Source organism: Vidua chalybeata, chromosome 7 (genome assembly GCF_026979565.1).
Source record: "Vidua chalybeata isolate OUT-0048 chromosome 7, bVidCha1 merged haplotype, whole genome shotgun sequence".
NCBI classification, from domain to species: Eukaryota; Metazoa; Chordata; class Aves; order Passeriformes; family Viduidae; genus Vidua; species Vidua chalybeata.
The window spans coordinates 34,300,504-34,317,096 of NC_071536.1; the positions used below are offsets into that span (position 1 = coordinate 34,300,504).

At 39.6% G+C, this 16,593-nt stretch overlaps 1 protein-coding gene across 1 annotated transcript in view; it reads right to left on the reverse strand.

Annotated features, from left to right (window-relative positions):
• Positions 1–16,593, reverse strand: part of LRP1B (LDL receptor related protein 1B) — a 632,825-nt gene that overhangs the window by 290,253 nt on the left and 325,979 nt on the right. Inside the window, exons 4-5 of the mRNA XM_053947419.1 lie at positions 5,806–5,925; positions 4,075–4,203 (exon numbers count right to left, since the gene is read on the reverse strand). Of these exons, the coding sequence (XP_053803394.1) occupies positions 4,075–4,203; positions 5,806–5,925 (249 nt within the window). The remainder of the gene's footprint in view (positions 1–4,074; positions 4,204–5,805; positions 5,926–16,593) is intronic.

Sequence of the window (16,593 nt, forward strand, 5' to 3'; positions counted from 1 at the left end):
GAAAGCATCCTCCTTTGAATTATGTTTAAGATAGAGTAGTGGAAAAGATGAAAGACTTGCATTTCCCTCCTACCTGATCTTGTCTAAAATACAGATCAATAAGTGATGCCACAACAAACCAGAAATGAAGGTGTTTTGCACTGCCAACAGACTTCTCATCTGAAAAAAAACCTCAGAAATGCCAGCATTTTCTATTTTTTCCACCATAATGATATGAAAGGCATAAACTCCAGAATTCAGTGTTTAAAAACAGCTTCAACCCCCTTTTCCTGGGGTATACATTGTAAATCTAAGGACTTTGCTGTCACCAATATATATTTTGTATAAAAACCTGAAAAAAACCTGAGAAGTTCAATTTTTTTTACATTATTTTTGATGCTTAACCATAATGTACCTCACAAATGTTTTATTTCCAAAGTCTGAAAACTTCATTTGGTGAGATTTTATAAGAAAATTGTGTTCTCAAAACAGTTAAACAGGGCTGATTTTTTTTTTTCCTAAAAGCTAGAATTAATTTTTTTCTTTAGTCATTATCAGTTCATCCCACTTTATCTACACGACAAATGTTTCTTACCACACAGCATTTCTGTCTAGATTGGCTTTGGACATATAAAACATATCAGGAATGTTTGTAAAACAGATGAATTTCTTTTCCTCATCCAGATATTCCCAATTCTGTAATTTTCTTTCCTTAAATAGTCTTCTCATCACATGAAGGCTTTACAATTTAGGCATAAAAACTTGGTAAACAAGTAAGTTCTTAAATTCAGTAAACCACAAAAAGTGTGTTTTGTTTCATTTTTAATTCAGAAGAAACCATTAACTGCCTCTTTATTCATAAAAGAAAATATGCTAAAAAAGTCTGGAAAAAGCCCACAGTGAGCCCCCAGCTGTTTTGTTACCTATTTTAACATCCTTCCCAAAGGGAATGTGCAGCTAAAAGCTTTCAGCTCCAGAGTTATTTAACTGTGCTGAGGAAGAAAATGCAGAATTTAATGAGGGCAAGACCTCACCACCTTCCCAGCTGAGTGCTTGGCTGCCTGAAGGGCAGCAAAGAGCAGATTTTGGGGAGTTCTCTGCTCATTGTGCCACCCCACACGTGCAGAGATGGTTGAGAGGGGACAGGCTCCGAGGCCACCCAGCAGCTGATGGACCTGTGGGGTCACCACGCTGTCCCCAGCCCTGGGCAGGGTTCCTGCAGGTACCAACAAGTGTCACCTGCTCAGCACCTCCTGCACCTCCCTGCTCCTTGTGGGGAAAACAGCAAAGGTAAGAAGATTTCTAGAAAGCTGTGGAAGTAGGTCTCAGAAACAGAAAGAGTAAAAAAACTCATAGCTAGCTGTAGTTGGAAAGTCTGAAAGTAGCAAACTTACAGTAGCACAGCAAGCAAGGACATGAAGCAATAGTTTGAGTTTCAGGCTTGGCTGGGATAGACCTCAAGACTACAGAAAAATATGCTTAGCAAGAGAGTAGAAGGTTTAAACCTTAATAATGGAGTATTGTGTGTTGTTAATAGAAGGCATAAAAGAAAGTATTGTGTGGAGCAGGTGCATATCTACTTTTAGGGACTGGCTAGAACAATGATCAGTAAGCTTTAGCAACATGCTATTGGCTAGAAAGTTTTTAAAATGCTCTGTAACAAAGAAATCTTTGTCTGCTGCTGGCCGTACGAGAGCTGCTCCCATCTTTCAATTGTCTCAACCACGTAATGAGGCTGAAGCCACAATAAAGCTCAAGGGATGTACCCCAAACCGTTTGTGCAAACCTCCAATGCACCCCTCAGCGTTCAGAAACCTCCCAGCTCATTCCCAGAGCCAGCTGGGGTGTTTGGTGTTCTGGGCTGTTGTAGGAATATAAAAAGGTAAAAGACTTTAGAAAGGAAAAGGCCTCAGGAAGTAGACATAAAGCTAAGAAAGGCTGGGAAATTTTAAAATCTTCTCATGGGAAGGTAGGAAGTTAAGAATCAAATGAATACATTTATATTTATCATGAGGAACAAAAAAGAACAAAAACTTATTGATAGTTCAAGATGTGAAAAGTCCTAGATATATGCTTTGCAAAGACAGAAAAGGTTTCCATCTTAAATAATGAATTATTGTGTATTGTTTGAGGTTCATAGAAGTCCTTTTGTTAATGTTAAACCCACGTGGGTCCTTTTCTAATTAGAGTATAATGACTTTACACCTTTTCTTTTACACTATTAGTTCAAAGAATATGTAGAAAAAGGCTTTGCATGGGCTGCCATCTAGTCTCTGATCTAGATTTGCATAGATGTTGTTATTTCCCTGTGTCTCTTGCTTTTTGCTTGCATGATAGAGACAGATAATAAATCCTAAGTCTACAACCAGTCAGGGTCCTGTCCCGTTTGTGAGACACGGACCCATCCAACAGAGGTTGTGTCATGCCCAGGATCTCAGCATGGGTGGAAATTCATATTCAGAGCAGATTGGCTGTTATTAATGTTGAAAGCTCCACAGAAAACCCAGCCTACACCTCTAGTGCTGCTTCTTATCTCTCACAGCTTTTACACACAGGGCTGAATGTTCCTCAGCTCCTCTTCTGCATCTGTTTGACAACTACTTTTGCCAAATGTAGGCAAAGCACAGAGGTTGCACAGAGGTTTTCCATCCTTATTTGCTTTAGGTTCTTTAAGGACAAAAACTAATAGGTTTTCTAAGTGCTGGGTTTTCTTTTATCCTTAGACACCTGCTTTTTTTTTTTTTTTTTTTTTTTTTTTTTTTTTTTTTTTTTTTTTCTTGGATTCTGTTCTTTTGATCCAAAGCTACCTTTAAAAAAAAAGTAAAAAAAAAAAAACAAAGAAATGGGGAACACTAATTTCTTTGCAGCACCATGACCCTGGTTTTGCATTGTCCTACAGGGATTTCTTTGATTAATGAGCAGTGATTCTATTCTGAGGAATACTAAAAATGTGAAAACGTCTGTCAAATAAACATGATAAAGTAGCAGAAAATACAGAGAAGTTCCTTATTAATGGGATTTGTTTCATCTTGACACCAACAGCTAACTACAACACTCAGTTTTCTGTGTCTAAAAAGGGAAACTAAAAGGGCCATCTCAAGCCCAGTACTGGCACCATGAGGATTTCCTGATCTAGAATTGCATTATTGATTTTCATGTAGTGGAGAAAGAAGAATAAGAAACTATTTTTTTCTTTGCATGGGCTTTCTTATCTCGCAAGACTTCAAGGTCTTTTTTTTTTTTAAATATCCGTGTATGGATCAAGAAAAAACAGTATAAGCAGGCAAACACTCTAACTCTTAGTGGTGATCAAGGAAGGACACATTTAGTAATGTTCTTTAGGTGAGGAAGCCTCAAAACCATCGCTACACCTTTCTATTTTCTGATGGCAAAATAGTTGCAAAAAGGAAGCCTTAAAAATATATACAATAAACATGACTTCATACTCAGCTGCCAATGCTTCAGTATTGTGGATGTTGAAGAATTCCTTAAGGAACTTTTTTTGTGTTTTAATATAAAAGCATCGTTAATTCATTATGCTGAATAAGAAAACACTGTGTACTATATTGCCTCATTAAGCACAATTGACTAATTTCCTCAAATACCCAATCCACTATAAGTAATGAAAACATGCACTAAGCAACAAAAAGCCTCATGTGGATATGTATACCAGGAAATTCACCTCTTGGGATGAGGCAAGGACAAAGCAATCTCATGTCTTTTTTCATCCTAAGGGTACAATTACCTCATGATCATTTCCCCTGTCTCCATTGTCTTCCCAGAGTAAACAGCCTTTTTTTGTTTGTGTGAGGAAAATCTTTGATTTATTTATGAACAGGGAAACTGGGAACTCTTCTAATCTTGGCTGATTTTTTTTTTCTTTAATTAATAATATCCAGATAATAACTTTTGATATTTCCCTTGGAGTATTGTCTTAATAAGTGAAAAGTTTTTTCCTAAGCTTGCTGTGCAGCTCTTTGTAGTGGAGTGAAGGAAAGTTCATCTCACCTGTGTTCATCTCTGTCTTTTCGCATGAATCCTCCAGGAGCGAACCACAAAATATTTTCAGGAAGGTAAAAAGATGTTAAAACTTACTATTTTTGGCCTTGCAGGACTTGTTATCAGGCTGAAGCACATAACCCTCCACACAGCTGCAAGTGTAGGATCCATCTGTATTTACACACATCTGGCTACAGCTTCCATACGTGTCACATTCATTCACATCTAAAGGGACATTAACAAGATCTAGTTTAGGGATTAGGAAAAAAAAAAAAGGAAATTCAATAAAACTTAGAATTCCAAGAGAGATGTTTAAGTCATGAATCATTTTGGTTGGAGGCTTGATATTTTCCCCTTCTCAAGCCATGAATTTATCAGGGATGTTGGCTGTTGAAATCACTCAAGTAGCCAGGAAGAAGGGTAGGAGTTTTAAAGCTCAATAGCTCTTAATTTTGAAAGATAAAACCTTCATTATTTCAAGTAGTCTCCAATGCCTACATCATGTTAGGGAGACATTCGGGTCCTTGTTAGCAATAGAGATCACTAGTTATCAGCATTGATGAATGGAGCAACATTTCAGGAGAGGAAGTAATTGATTACTCTTCTCGACCTATTTATGCTGGCAATGTCTTACAGTTCCTTAAATGAGCTGTCACCACTTCTCCATTAAACCACCATCCAACATCAAAAACCATACACTCCTCTAATAAATATAAAGAACATTTTTCTCAGCTAGGGTGTATAAGGATAATACCATAAAATCAGGATATGCTATTTAACAGTGGCTGAGGGTTTAGGTAATAAATTGACATTCAAAAAAACCCGCTGTTTAAATTATTTCCTGAGATATATTTTTAATCACAAAACATGACAATCATAGAGAGAAAGAATTTATAATAAATTATATTTATGAAGAATCTGGTTCAGTACTTTTAGTTGGAGAGAGGAGTGATTGGTAGTAGAGAACATCCATAGGGCCATAGAACTCCAAGATAATTATTAATAGAGAAAAAATAAAGCAAGAACCAAACACCTGGATAGAGAATGAAGAAGTCATATATTTCAAAAATAGAAGAGAACAGTCTACAATTTGTCTACGGTTTCAGTCTACAATTAATTACTCCAAAATAATGTTCCCAGCTAAGTAGTAGGACCTTGAGAGGGCTCATTTATCAAATTCTAATCTAGGTGTGACTTTATGGCCGTGAGGTGAAACAGTGCAAGTTTTAGAGGCTCTCCTGATGGGGGGGTGTGGAGAGGGAGCAGCTCACACAGCTGAGCTGCAGCTCCACAACTGCTCCAGTCCAGCTGAGCTGTGGGAAACTGTAAAGGTAAGATGATGCTTCAAGCAAACATTGTTTGAAGCAGGTAGACCTGTACTTTTAGTGATTGGCTAGAAAGTTTTTAATATACTCTGTAACAAAAGAAATCTTTGGCTGCTGGCAGTACGTGAGCTGTTACCATCTTCCAATTGTCTCAGTCACTTAACGAGGCCAATACTACAATAAAGCTCAAAGAACATATCCCAACAGTCCCGTCCTATTTGTGAAAAACCCCAACACACTGATCCTTCAGTAGCTTCAGGGGAGCTGCTGCTGGGGCACAGGAGCATTAGAGAGTCAGGAGGGAGGTCCTGACTCTCATTTTAGGGGCACTCTTTCCCATTCCCTGCCCCAAAAGCCCATGCTTGCCCCTGACCAATGCCTTTGAAGAAGGATGAGGAAGCGACAGCGCTGTGCTGGTTGTCCATCAGCTCCCTGCCCCTGAGAGCCAACAGGAACCATGGAGACACCTAGGTCATGATGTTACACTGAATTTCCTGTTTACCTGTGCAGCTTCTCCCATCACTGCTTGTTTCGTATCCATCCCCGCAGTAGCAGCGGGTGCCGTTCCTGGTGATGGCACATCTGTGCTGGCAATTCATCTGCTGGCACTTGGGGAGCAACTCTGGGAATGGTAACAGAGTAAGATGTTACTAAATATTTGTGTTATTCCTAAATCTCAAACTTCAGAAACATTGAAATATATCTAAGTGCATGTCTCAGGAAGGAAACACCACCACCATTTTCATTAGCTGGAAATATATCACACACACACACCCTGTAAAGAGCTTGTTATGAAAACTGTATGTCAGCAAGAAACATTAGAAATCAACATTTTAAACATTAGAAATCAACATTTTCTTTTTATCAAGAGTTGCTCACAAGTTTATTGCTGAGGTGTACTCTTGCTCTGCCTAAACATCGGTTTTTTGCATGTTAGCCATAACTATTGTTGGGAAAAAAAAACAAACCAAAACAAAAACAACCCTGAAATGGTAACAATTATAAAAAACTGAGATTATGAGATATGTTTCAACACCTATGTCTTCATTATTCCTCATATCAATTGATTTTCTAACTTTTAAAAGCTTGTTTTGGTTTAATGATGCACGCAAAACCTTCACACCAAACAATGGGGATACATTCTACCTCAATAATTTAACGTCGGACATGTAATGCTGGATAAACCCATGGAGATTATATATGTCATTACTACAGAAATCCTTCATAGAATCTGCTTAAATACACACCATCAGCAAAAGGCATGATGCAAACAGACTGTAGAAATCTTGTAACAATACAGACTGCAATGTTTTCCAGCCTGAAGCAGCACAAAACCAAACAAAAACTGCTCCAACCCTTCCCAGCCTCAAGCTGTGTGCAAAGTTTCAATAATTTTGCTGATCAAAAAAACCTCACTATTTTAATGAATAACACTTTTTTCCCTCCAGGAAAATGAAAACAAAGATTGAGAAACCCAGCTTAAGGAGGTGCTCTGAGGGCATTTTTCAAAACTATGCAGATGAGTCAGAAAATAACCTGCAAATGGACAGTGAAATTTCTGCTACAGGGCTGGCTTTAAGTAACTGGGTATGACCTAAGGAAAAAGAGGAATCTGTATCCTAATATGTGAACAGTTTTAATCCATCTGATCATTATTCATCGAGTTCTACTTGGGAGTAGAATGAATATGAAGAAGAGTCTCTATCAGCATCTGAGCCCTGGAGCTTCCATTCTGGAGCAACTGCCGCTGTCAAAATAAAGCTGAAATTTTGGGAGAAAAGTGGATGTGGCTGGCACACAAAGTTACTACTTATTCTAATGCAGCTATTCTAAAAAGAAAGTGGTTTCACACAATTTTCTCAGGGCATTCCCTAGAACTCTGTGGCACACCATCTACAGACTGCTCCATAAACCACACAATGTCTAAATCTGCCCATTTTCCCAGTGGTTTCTGGTATATTACTCTGCCTTCTGGGCCCCTGTGATAGATAATATATTTTTTGGCTGTAGCTGGCTTTGTTGGTTTCCTGTCCCTAGTCCAGTCCTTAAATCTGCTACACCTTTCCAAGAACAAGTCCCACATAGGTAAACTGGAGAACTCCCCTAAAATGGTTCTGCACACTGAGATGGGGAGCTGTTGATTTAATATGTCTATCTGAACAAAATCAACACATACACCTCATTTTCTAAGCAAATATGGATCAGCCATCCTTTACTACCTATAATTTTCTTCCTCCAATATTTGTCTGATGCTGCACAGCCAGGAGCTCCTACTGGATGAGAACTGTTTGACTCACAAACAGGTCTTGGTTTGTTTGCACTCTTTCCTTAATGGATGCAGACAGGCAGCAGCTTGAACCAGAACAGAGCTGCACACAGCCAGGAAAGCTGGAGAGCAGTGACAGTAAATTGGGAAGTGAGGTCCATTTGGGGAAAATTAAAAGCAAAACCAAAAACCCCTGGCTCCCCCCCCAAAAAAAAAAAAACCCAAGCAACAACAACAAAAGTCTAGCTGCTCTTTTTTTTCAGAAAAGTTGTATTTCATTAATTTTAGGTTATTGCTATATCATGTGAGTGGCTTTTAACAGAAAAATGGTTGCATTTTCCTTACAAAACCATTAAAGAATCACTGTTAGCTGCCATCTGTTTCTGACTTCAGACTGACATTTTCCCCTCCTTCTCTAAATTATACATCAGATCATTTCAAATACATTTTAGTTTTTTATTGTGACAGACACTTTTTGGCCCCAGAAATTTTTGCTCTGTTGCTGATCTGCTAACCCTGCCAGGGGAACCCACAAGTGAAAAAGCAAAGAAATACAGTAATAATTGAGGGAAAGAATAGATAGAATATAACAAAAGTAGGTCTCTTTTATTTGAAAGGGACCTACAATGAACATTTAGTCACACTGCCTGAGCCCTTCAGGACTGACCAAGAGTTAGGGCATGTTATTAATGCTTCTACCTGATGCCTTTAATAAATAAAACATTAAACACTAAAATAGCAAATGTATTTTCTACTTTACTAGCTGGTTTGCAATAGCTGTAATACTGATCCTGAAAACCTTTGGAAGAAAACAGCGTTTGACTGCCTCTGGCAATGTTTGAAATATTGAAGGACAAGCTATGGAAGACAGTGTATACATTTAAGGCTTGGTTAGATTTGTAACAGGTTTCTTGGGAAGTGAGGAGGCAAAGAAAAATCATGAAGCAGAACACTGATATTTTTAATGCTCCAGATAGGACATTTAAAGAGATAAAAGCCAGGGACTGTCATTTCTTGTCTTTTCTAAAATTCTGCACCCACTTTGATCTCCCTTTCTCAGCGAGAACTGGTTTACAAAGTACACGGGCAGTGAAGAATGAGCATCACTGAGCTTTCCACTTTCATCACAGCTACAGAAACTTCTGCATTTGTCAAAGCCTGGTATTTCTGCTGCAAGATTTAAAGGAAGGAGCTGCACTGAAGGAAACAACGGGAGAGAGCTTTACAGCTCTCTGGCAGAGCCACAGTTCAAGACAAGGGGCTGCAGAGCAAGCCGTGAGATTTGCAGAAACATGGGGTAGCAGAGGCAGCTGTGAGTGTCTTTAGGATGATCTACTTTCCCCAAACCCAGGGAGCAGTGACAATTCATCCAACTCTGATTTAGGTCATTTTGTTCAGTGTTTTCTTTCTTCCATGGGAGACATGAAGGGCAGCATTTTTTACTTCCCTACATCTCCATGAACTCTCTGAAGTTGTGATCCATGTATGCCACAAAAGCCACCCTGCTTTCTCAAAGATACCCATGCCAATCTCATGCTTCCTGACTTTCATGCTGCTCTAACTCCCAGGCATCTGGTCCCACAGGAGAGCATCAATCAGGCAAAGATGCTGCTGATCTCATCTCCCCTAAAGTGATACACCTTTGACAATGACTCAGAGGAGCTATAAGCTTCCCGGACAAACTGCTCCCACAGGAATTCACCATAATAAAATCCTGCCTTCATTTGTTCCTTCTGTGTTCAATGAAACACATTGCTTAACACAGTTCATTCAAGATGAATGCTATAAGGAACTAACTTCTTCTGAATGGCTTTTTAATGAAAGGTTTAAGCAATTGATCTGACTATCCTTTTTGTCAGTTCCTCCTGAGCTGACATGAGGTTCACAAAGGGTTCACATCAGGTTCTCATGCTCAGATGTTTCGGCTGTTTCTACAAAGGCGAAAAGAAGCTCAGCTTGTAGTTTCTTAATACTGAATTTATTTATTCGGGGACTATGGGGATTGTAAAAAAAAAAAAAAAAAAATCACAGATTTACTGATGTACCTGTTTGTTACAGCACATGCCACAGCTGAGATGGCCACAACACACAGAACATCACCATACAATTTCAGAAGTCTTCAACCCATCAGACCATTTCAGAAAGCTTCAAGCAGCTGCCTTTTCAGTTCTTTAGCCCTTATGGTTAATGCATTGCACCTGTGTGCCCTCTGTCCCCTTTGGTGATTGCTCAGTGCACCTCATCTCAGTGCCTTCAATGCTGCTTACCTGCTTCTCACAGCTGTACCCATTGGGGATGAGGCTGGGCCACAGCCCCGCTCCCAATTACCACAAAGTCTGCACCAACAGCCGTTAGCTTTGTCTTTCCTGGCAGGGGAAACAACCAAGGCCAGGTTGGATGGGGTCCTGAGCAGCCTCATCAGGTGGAAGGTGTCCCAGGACTTGGCAGGGTGGTGTGGGATGGAATGAGAGGTCTGTAAGGTCTCTTCCAACCCAAACCTTTCTGTGATTCTGTATGACCATATGAAAGCAGACTTGAGGCACACACAGAGAAAAATGTATTTAGCTGCCATTATTCCTGAACCTCCTGCATGACAATAAAGCATTTTGGCTGCAATGGGTTCCCAATTATGTTTCCTATGTACTTCTGTAATATATAAATCCTGTCCTGCTTTTTTTTGTAATGACAATATATACTGGGGAGTACTGACAACATTTAAGTACTCTGTGAATTAAAATTAACTGATCATGTAATGTTGATAAACATCACAAAATACAGAGCTGGTGCAAATAAAAGAAACTGGCTGAAGTTTACATGTTGAAAGTGCCAGACAATACACCAGGGGCATAAAAGCAGAGCTTCTGTTGTCAGTTCAGGACTTGCCAATTTGAAACAACAAAGGATCCTTGTCACATAGTTCATCAGAGAGTGACCAGGAGCTACCAGTGCAATGCTGCCTGGGAAAAGGGGAAATGCATCACTGAGAGCACTGGGAGAAGTGTTTCCCAGAGAGAAGTGTTGATGTCAAGGCCCAGGACGCTCCTGAGTGCTTCCCTTCCAGGAGGCAGCTGCTGGCAGCTGTGCACACCCCGATGGGCACGAGGAGAATAAACTCAGCTTTAAGCAGAATCACAGCCTGTGGGATTAGCAGGGGAATGGAGAGCTGCAATCTGATGGGGAGACTGTAAATTTTCATCTTGATTGGTGCCAGGGGATGAAAATGAAGAGGAATTAGGACTGCTGTCTATGAATATATCAGAGGATCAACAGCAGGGAAAGAGACAATTTAAACTAAAGGGCTATTGGCAGAAGTACAAATGAGTATAAATTGCCCATTAATAAATTCTGGCTGAAAATGAGAAGGTTCTTAGCTATTACCATAATCAGGCTCTGGAACTCCTCTTTGAGCGGGAAGAGCAGGGACAGAAAATAAGTGCTTGCTTTTGACATGGATCATGATAGACCACGGAAAACCAGCATATGGAAAGGGCCCTGAAACACCAGAAACCATTTATGTGACCCAGGAGGCTCCTTCACTGTGTTCCTCAAGCAACCTGCTAAAACACAAGTTTTCATTATGCAGCTAGGATTTTTTTTTCTTTTTGTCTTGTGTCTGAAATATACCCAAAGGAAAACTTACAGGAGTTTGGTACTCAACTATTTTTCTAATTGAACTCTGTGCATTCTTTTTCTTTTTTTTTTCCCCTCTTAAATATTCAAGTTCTTTTCAGTACCTTTGTGTTTCATAAATTTACTTGATCTTATCTCTGTTTTATTCAGTTTTTGTGATTCAATATTCATACTCTGATGTCTAGACTATTCTTATCACACATATGCCATAAGCCTTATTTTTCTTTTCTAGCTAATGTTTTGAGTTTTTGAACAACAACCCTTTCACAAATTAGTCTTTGTTGTAATCTACTGTAAGTTTTTTGGTTTTTTGTTATTGTTGATACTAGAAAGACAATATAAAGCTCCATGGATTGCTTCTCTGGCAGAAAAGGGTGGCTTGATTGATAGAATTCAACTGCTAGACTGAAACAACACAGCATGTTTTTATCTTATATTTGTTGGTCATGTTATTAGTTTTTAATATCTTACCATAAAAGAAAAAACACAACTGTAATGAACTTTGTCAGACACCTCATCCCATAACTCTGTTGTGGTAGATGTACCACAGAAAAAGAGACATGGAAATCAGAGATCATGACCTTACAGCCCTGCTGTGGGTGCTGCTGTCAAATTCAGCAGAAAAGCACAATGAGTCAAATTTTAAAATGTTGGGGTTTATTAGCTCCTAGGAAAAAAAAAATCCATTCAGAAAAATAAATTGGGATATATTAAAGACTCAGCCATTTGCAGTTGAAGTCTGTAGCCAGCCCAGCTGCCCTGCCCCAGGATCCATCAGGCAGTGCAGGATTTCTGTGCAATTCACAGACAGGGTAATCAGACCCCAGAATGACAAGTTAAAACTCTGCATCCTGAGCTCTGACAGCAAGCCAAAGCAAATTCTAAGTCCTGGGTATAACTGCAAGCCTTTTCCTTCACACTGCTGGGATGTCTAAGTTAGGACTGCTGATAGGTATTTCCATGTGCTCAAACTCCTGAGGGCAGAATCTCTTCCTAGGGCTGAAGTGTTACAATAATATTTTTAAGACAGAGGGAGAGAAATGATGCTTGAGGATGGTGCTTTGTCCTGGGTACCAGGCTGCTCCTAAATTTTCCACAAAATATTTACTGGATAAAATGTATTAACAGATTCCTGTATTTTCACCCTTTTTCATTACTATAATCATCAGGCAACTGAGCCTTTTCCAGCAGTATTAATTCAACCTGAAAACACTTGATGCAGCAACTGGTGCATCCTGTGGAGGAAAGGATGATGGGCTGTGATGTCTGAACACCCCTGAGGCACAGGAAACACCTGGGCACTCGTGGTTGCCCCCTCCTAACAACTGCTGTGTGGACAATGCTGTCATGTAAAGGCTCAGCACCTCATTTTGTCATGTTAGTTATAATTTATTTGTAAAAATGGCCTTAATACACTGTGTCAGAGCTCAGCCCCATCAGCAGGAGAACCTTGGCCTGCAGCAACAAGTGATGCAGGAAGTTTTACTTGGAAAAGGGCAGCTCAAGGCAAGCATGGTGCATTGTGCTTCACAATTTCACCTGATGTATCTCAACCCTCTGTTGTCTCTTTCCCCACATCACTGTCTATGTGTTGGCAATCAGTCGCTGAACAACTTAATTTGTTATTTTAAATAGACATTACAGTGTGTTTGTCTCTTTTATGATTACAGGAAAATTACATATCTTGTTTAATCTGCTTGTCAGTCTGCACACAACCAGAAGTGTCTCACTGTGATTATTGTTCAGTGAAAATGGGCATGTCTTGCTGAGTAAGTTCAGGCTGCTTCTGAGTAACAAGATATTACTTAGAAAAGACAGATTTTTTTTTTTTTCCTTTTTTTCCCCACTGTCATTTCCAACATATCAGAGAGAAGAAGGAATGTTGTGGGAAAAAAAAATATATATATTAAATAATATATTTCGATAACACTCAGCAGTTCTTTTCAGAGTATAACTATCTTAAAAATATTACTGAACAGTATCTCCCTACACAGTTCATGGATAAATTTATTTTTCAAGGATGTACTATTGAAATTTCTGCCTGCCTAAATCTTGACCTACAATATTTAGCTCAGCTTCAAAACAATTTGTTTTATGTAGTGCTCTTCAACCATAGCATCACACAACACTTTAAAAGATGAGATCAGCAGGTAGGAGGCATGTAGAGAAATATTGGCTTCACCCATGGAAATGGCTCATTATCCTGACCTTTTGCTGTTTTAGTTATACCTTGGCTGCCATACACAAGCATAAGCTAAAGCAAAGTTCACATGGGAAAAAAACAAACTGGGTAAATGATTTCACTGCTGAAGAAAGTAATTTATCAGTTTCTTAGCCTGGATACAAAATATAAATTTAAAAGAATAACTGTGAGAAGAATACACATTTATTTAAGTTTATATAAACCATTTACAGTTTTAGGCATATTCAATGCCAGTCAATTTACCAATTTTCATGGTATTGAGTACATGTTCTTTGAGGTACAGATAATAATCTTTATGGGTGAGATATGAAGCCTGACAATACTGCACGTGTTAAAAGGCCAAAGGTGAGAGCAGGGAGTGATGAAGTCAGTGAATGGCAGAATGGACAAACTACAGAGATGTTCAGAAGTCAGCAGGAGCAGATCACCTGGGCTTTTTAGTCTGGACTTAGTTGTATGAAATGCATTTCCAGAATTAGCTCACAATTTCTCAGCCTTGTAAGTAAATTGCAGTTCAGTGCCTGAGGAATGCTTGGACACCAGAGCAGCAATTTGCTGGCAGGAGCAGAGCAAGCTCTGCTGGGAAAAATGCTCAGGAATGATTTGTGGCAGTAAAGGATGTTAGGAAGCCTCTCAGGAGGAGCTCTGGAAATCTAGGTAATGTTGAGGAGACTGTCCCTGATTGTCTCTCCTGGGTTGTCCCCTCACCTAGGCACACAGTTCCACCCAGCTCATCTGGTCACTGGATGACAAGGACTTCTAAGTGGAGAAAGTGTGGTTTCCTGTGGTTTTATACATGTTTTCCAGCTTTATTTATGGGAAGCCAGCTCGCAGTACAGCATCATCAATGCTCAGTGTCTCTCAAAACAGTCTCTCACAGAGGACTGAACCATCTCACTCCCTCATGAGCATCAGCTCACCCAAAACCAGCGGTGTGTTTTCATTCGTGCATTTCTGGCCATGGCCCAGCCCAATGGCCCACAAGGATCAGCTGAAAATCTCTAAAGTGCCCTAAGTGAATACACCCCAGCACAGCCATGCCACGTTCCCTTCATGTGCCACACCAAGATGTCTCGGTCCTCTTCTAGAGCAACAATTTTTAGAGAGAAATAACAAGTTTAGACTCTCTTTGTTGTGTTGCCTCATCTAGTGCTACAGATATAATGGTGCAACAGAGCTGGGAAGGGTGTGGAACTTTTAAAACATTGCAGAGAGGCCAAAAAATTATTAATTTTCTTTTACTGATACTTGAGGGGGAAGGAGGTGAAGAAAAAGGGAAAAAAAAAGCTGGCAACTTTATTTACTTTGCTTGGTTCATTGTTATGTTGAAAAACATAATTAAATCATTCTGAAATCACAAAAGACACCTATAATAGCTTTTCCCAACGCCCAATTTCATGCTTCTTCATGGAAGTAGTACCTCAGAAATTGCTTCTCTTCATGAACACAACTACACTTGACAGATAAAATCCTCAAAAAATTGCCAAGCAGAAACCTCAGGCTCATGAGGCAGAGCCTTTCTGGAAACTCAGCCAAGGACTTGGAATCAATTACAAAAATAGCAGCAGGTTCCAGAGAACCAAACATGAGATTCAGTAAGTGAACATTGTTTATGTGCAAACAAAACCCAGTGAAGGATAACAGAAAGGACTTTAAGTTAGAAGAAAAACTAAAAACTGGTAGCAAGGAAAAATTATGCTAGAGAAAAAAAATTCTTATTCAGTTGTTGCCTGGTTTTATTCCAAGGAGACAGACATTTGTACTCCTGGACTCTGGCAGGGGCTACAAAAAGTGATGCACTCCCTCACAAGCAGATGTTCAGTCAGTTAAAGAGGGTGAATATTTAAATTTTTCCCTGCAGCAAGCAGGCTGGGATTCAAGTTGACTTTTGGAACATGTTTGTCCCATTGGAAGTGAACAATTCAAGACAAATTCTACTTTAAGTTGTATATTGCTGCTGGTGCCTGGAGCCACTCACAACTGCCAGTTCTCAAGGCACTGCTGGCAGTGTTGTCCCAAGCATTTTCACCCATGGGTGTCACCATCTCACAGAAGTGTGTCACTGTGCACAAATGCAGGTGTCCAGAGAGCCAGGAAATGGGAACCATCAAATCCCAACGCCTAGGAAATCACTGTGACTCAAACCTGCTGTCCCAGTGTTTGGGAGAGCACACACAATTCCCTCTTAGGTGATTTGATGTCATCTCACCTGACATGCAGCTGGGATTGCTCAGCAACAACTTTTTTGGAAGCACCAAACGTAGAGCACAAGCTGAAACACGATCAGCAGCACCACTGCAAACTATGGCAACATTTGCTGCCATTTGCCCATGACCCATCTCCTCTTGTTGCATTTCTTATATTTTAGCCAGCTGATGAGCCCTGAGCCTTGGCAATGTGTCACTGATTCAGTGGCACTGAGTTTGAAGGCAACAGAGGGCCAAGAACTGCTTTTCATTCATTTATTCATTCAGCTGCAAGTCAGACACCTACCCAGGGCATCCTTATTGCCCATGCATGTTATTGCCATAGCCACACATAATATATGCAGGAAACCTTAATTTCACTGAATATTTTGCATGGGATGACATCATTCTGTATTTTTTTCATTGTAAGTTCTCCAGCTGTTGTTTCAGGATTTTTTTTTTTTTTTTTTTTTTTTTTTTTTTTTTTTTTTTTTTTTTTGCAAAGCGTTTCAAGTCTCTAGAGCCCAAAATAAAACCCTTCCCTTTTTCCATCCTATAAATCAAAGAACTGGTGAACAGAAAACTCCACTGATTAATCATTTCAGCCACCTGTAGCTTTTATGATCAAGTACAGTTATATTTTTATGTAGCTGCATGTACCTTGCATGTAAAGGAATAGAAAAATGCAGTTTTTTCACAGGAGACATCATTAACACATTTTATTAGTAGCCATAACGTAAATAAAGGTAATCCCTGTAACCTGCCCCTTGCTTCATTCTCCGGGCCACAAGCAGAAAAGGCTGAGGAAAAAAGTTAATAAAACATGATGGTTCTCACTGCCAATGTCAGCATTCCAGAGCCTGAGATTATGGGAGGCACAGCCGCAAAGGATAACAATGAAAATGAGAGACTCAGGTGATGTGCTTTGGAGGCTGAAGGGCACCACAATGATCAGCCCTATTCCCAGCTCTGAGAATAACTATGGAATTGCCAAGGTATTTACAC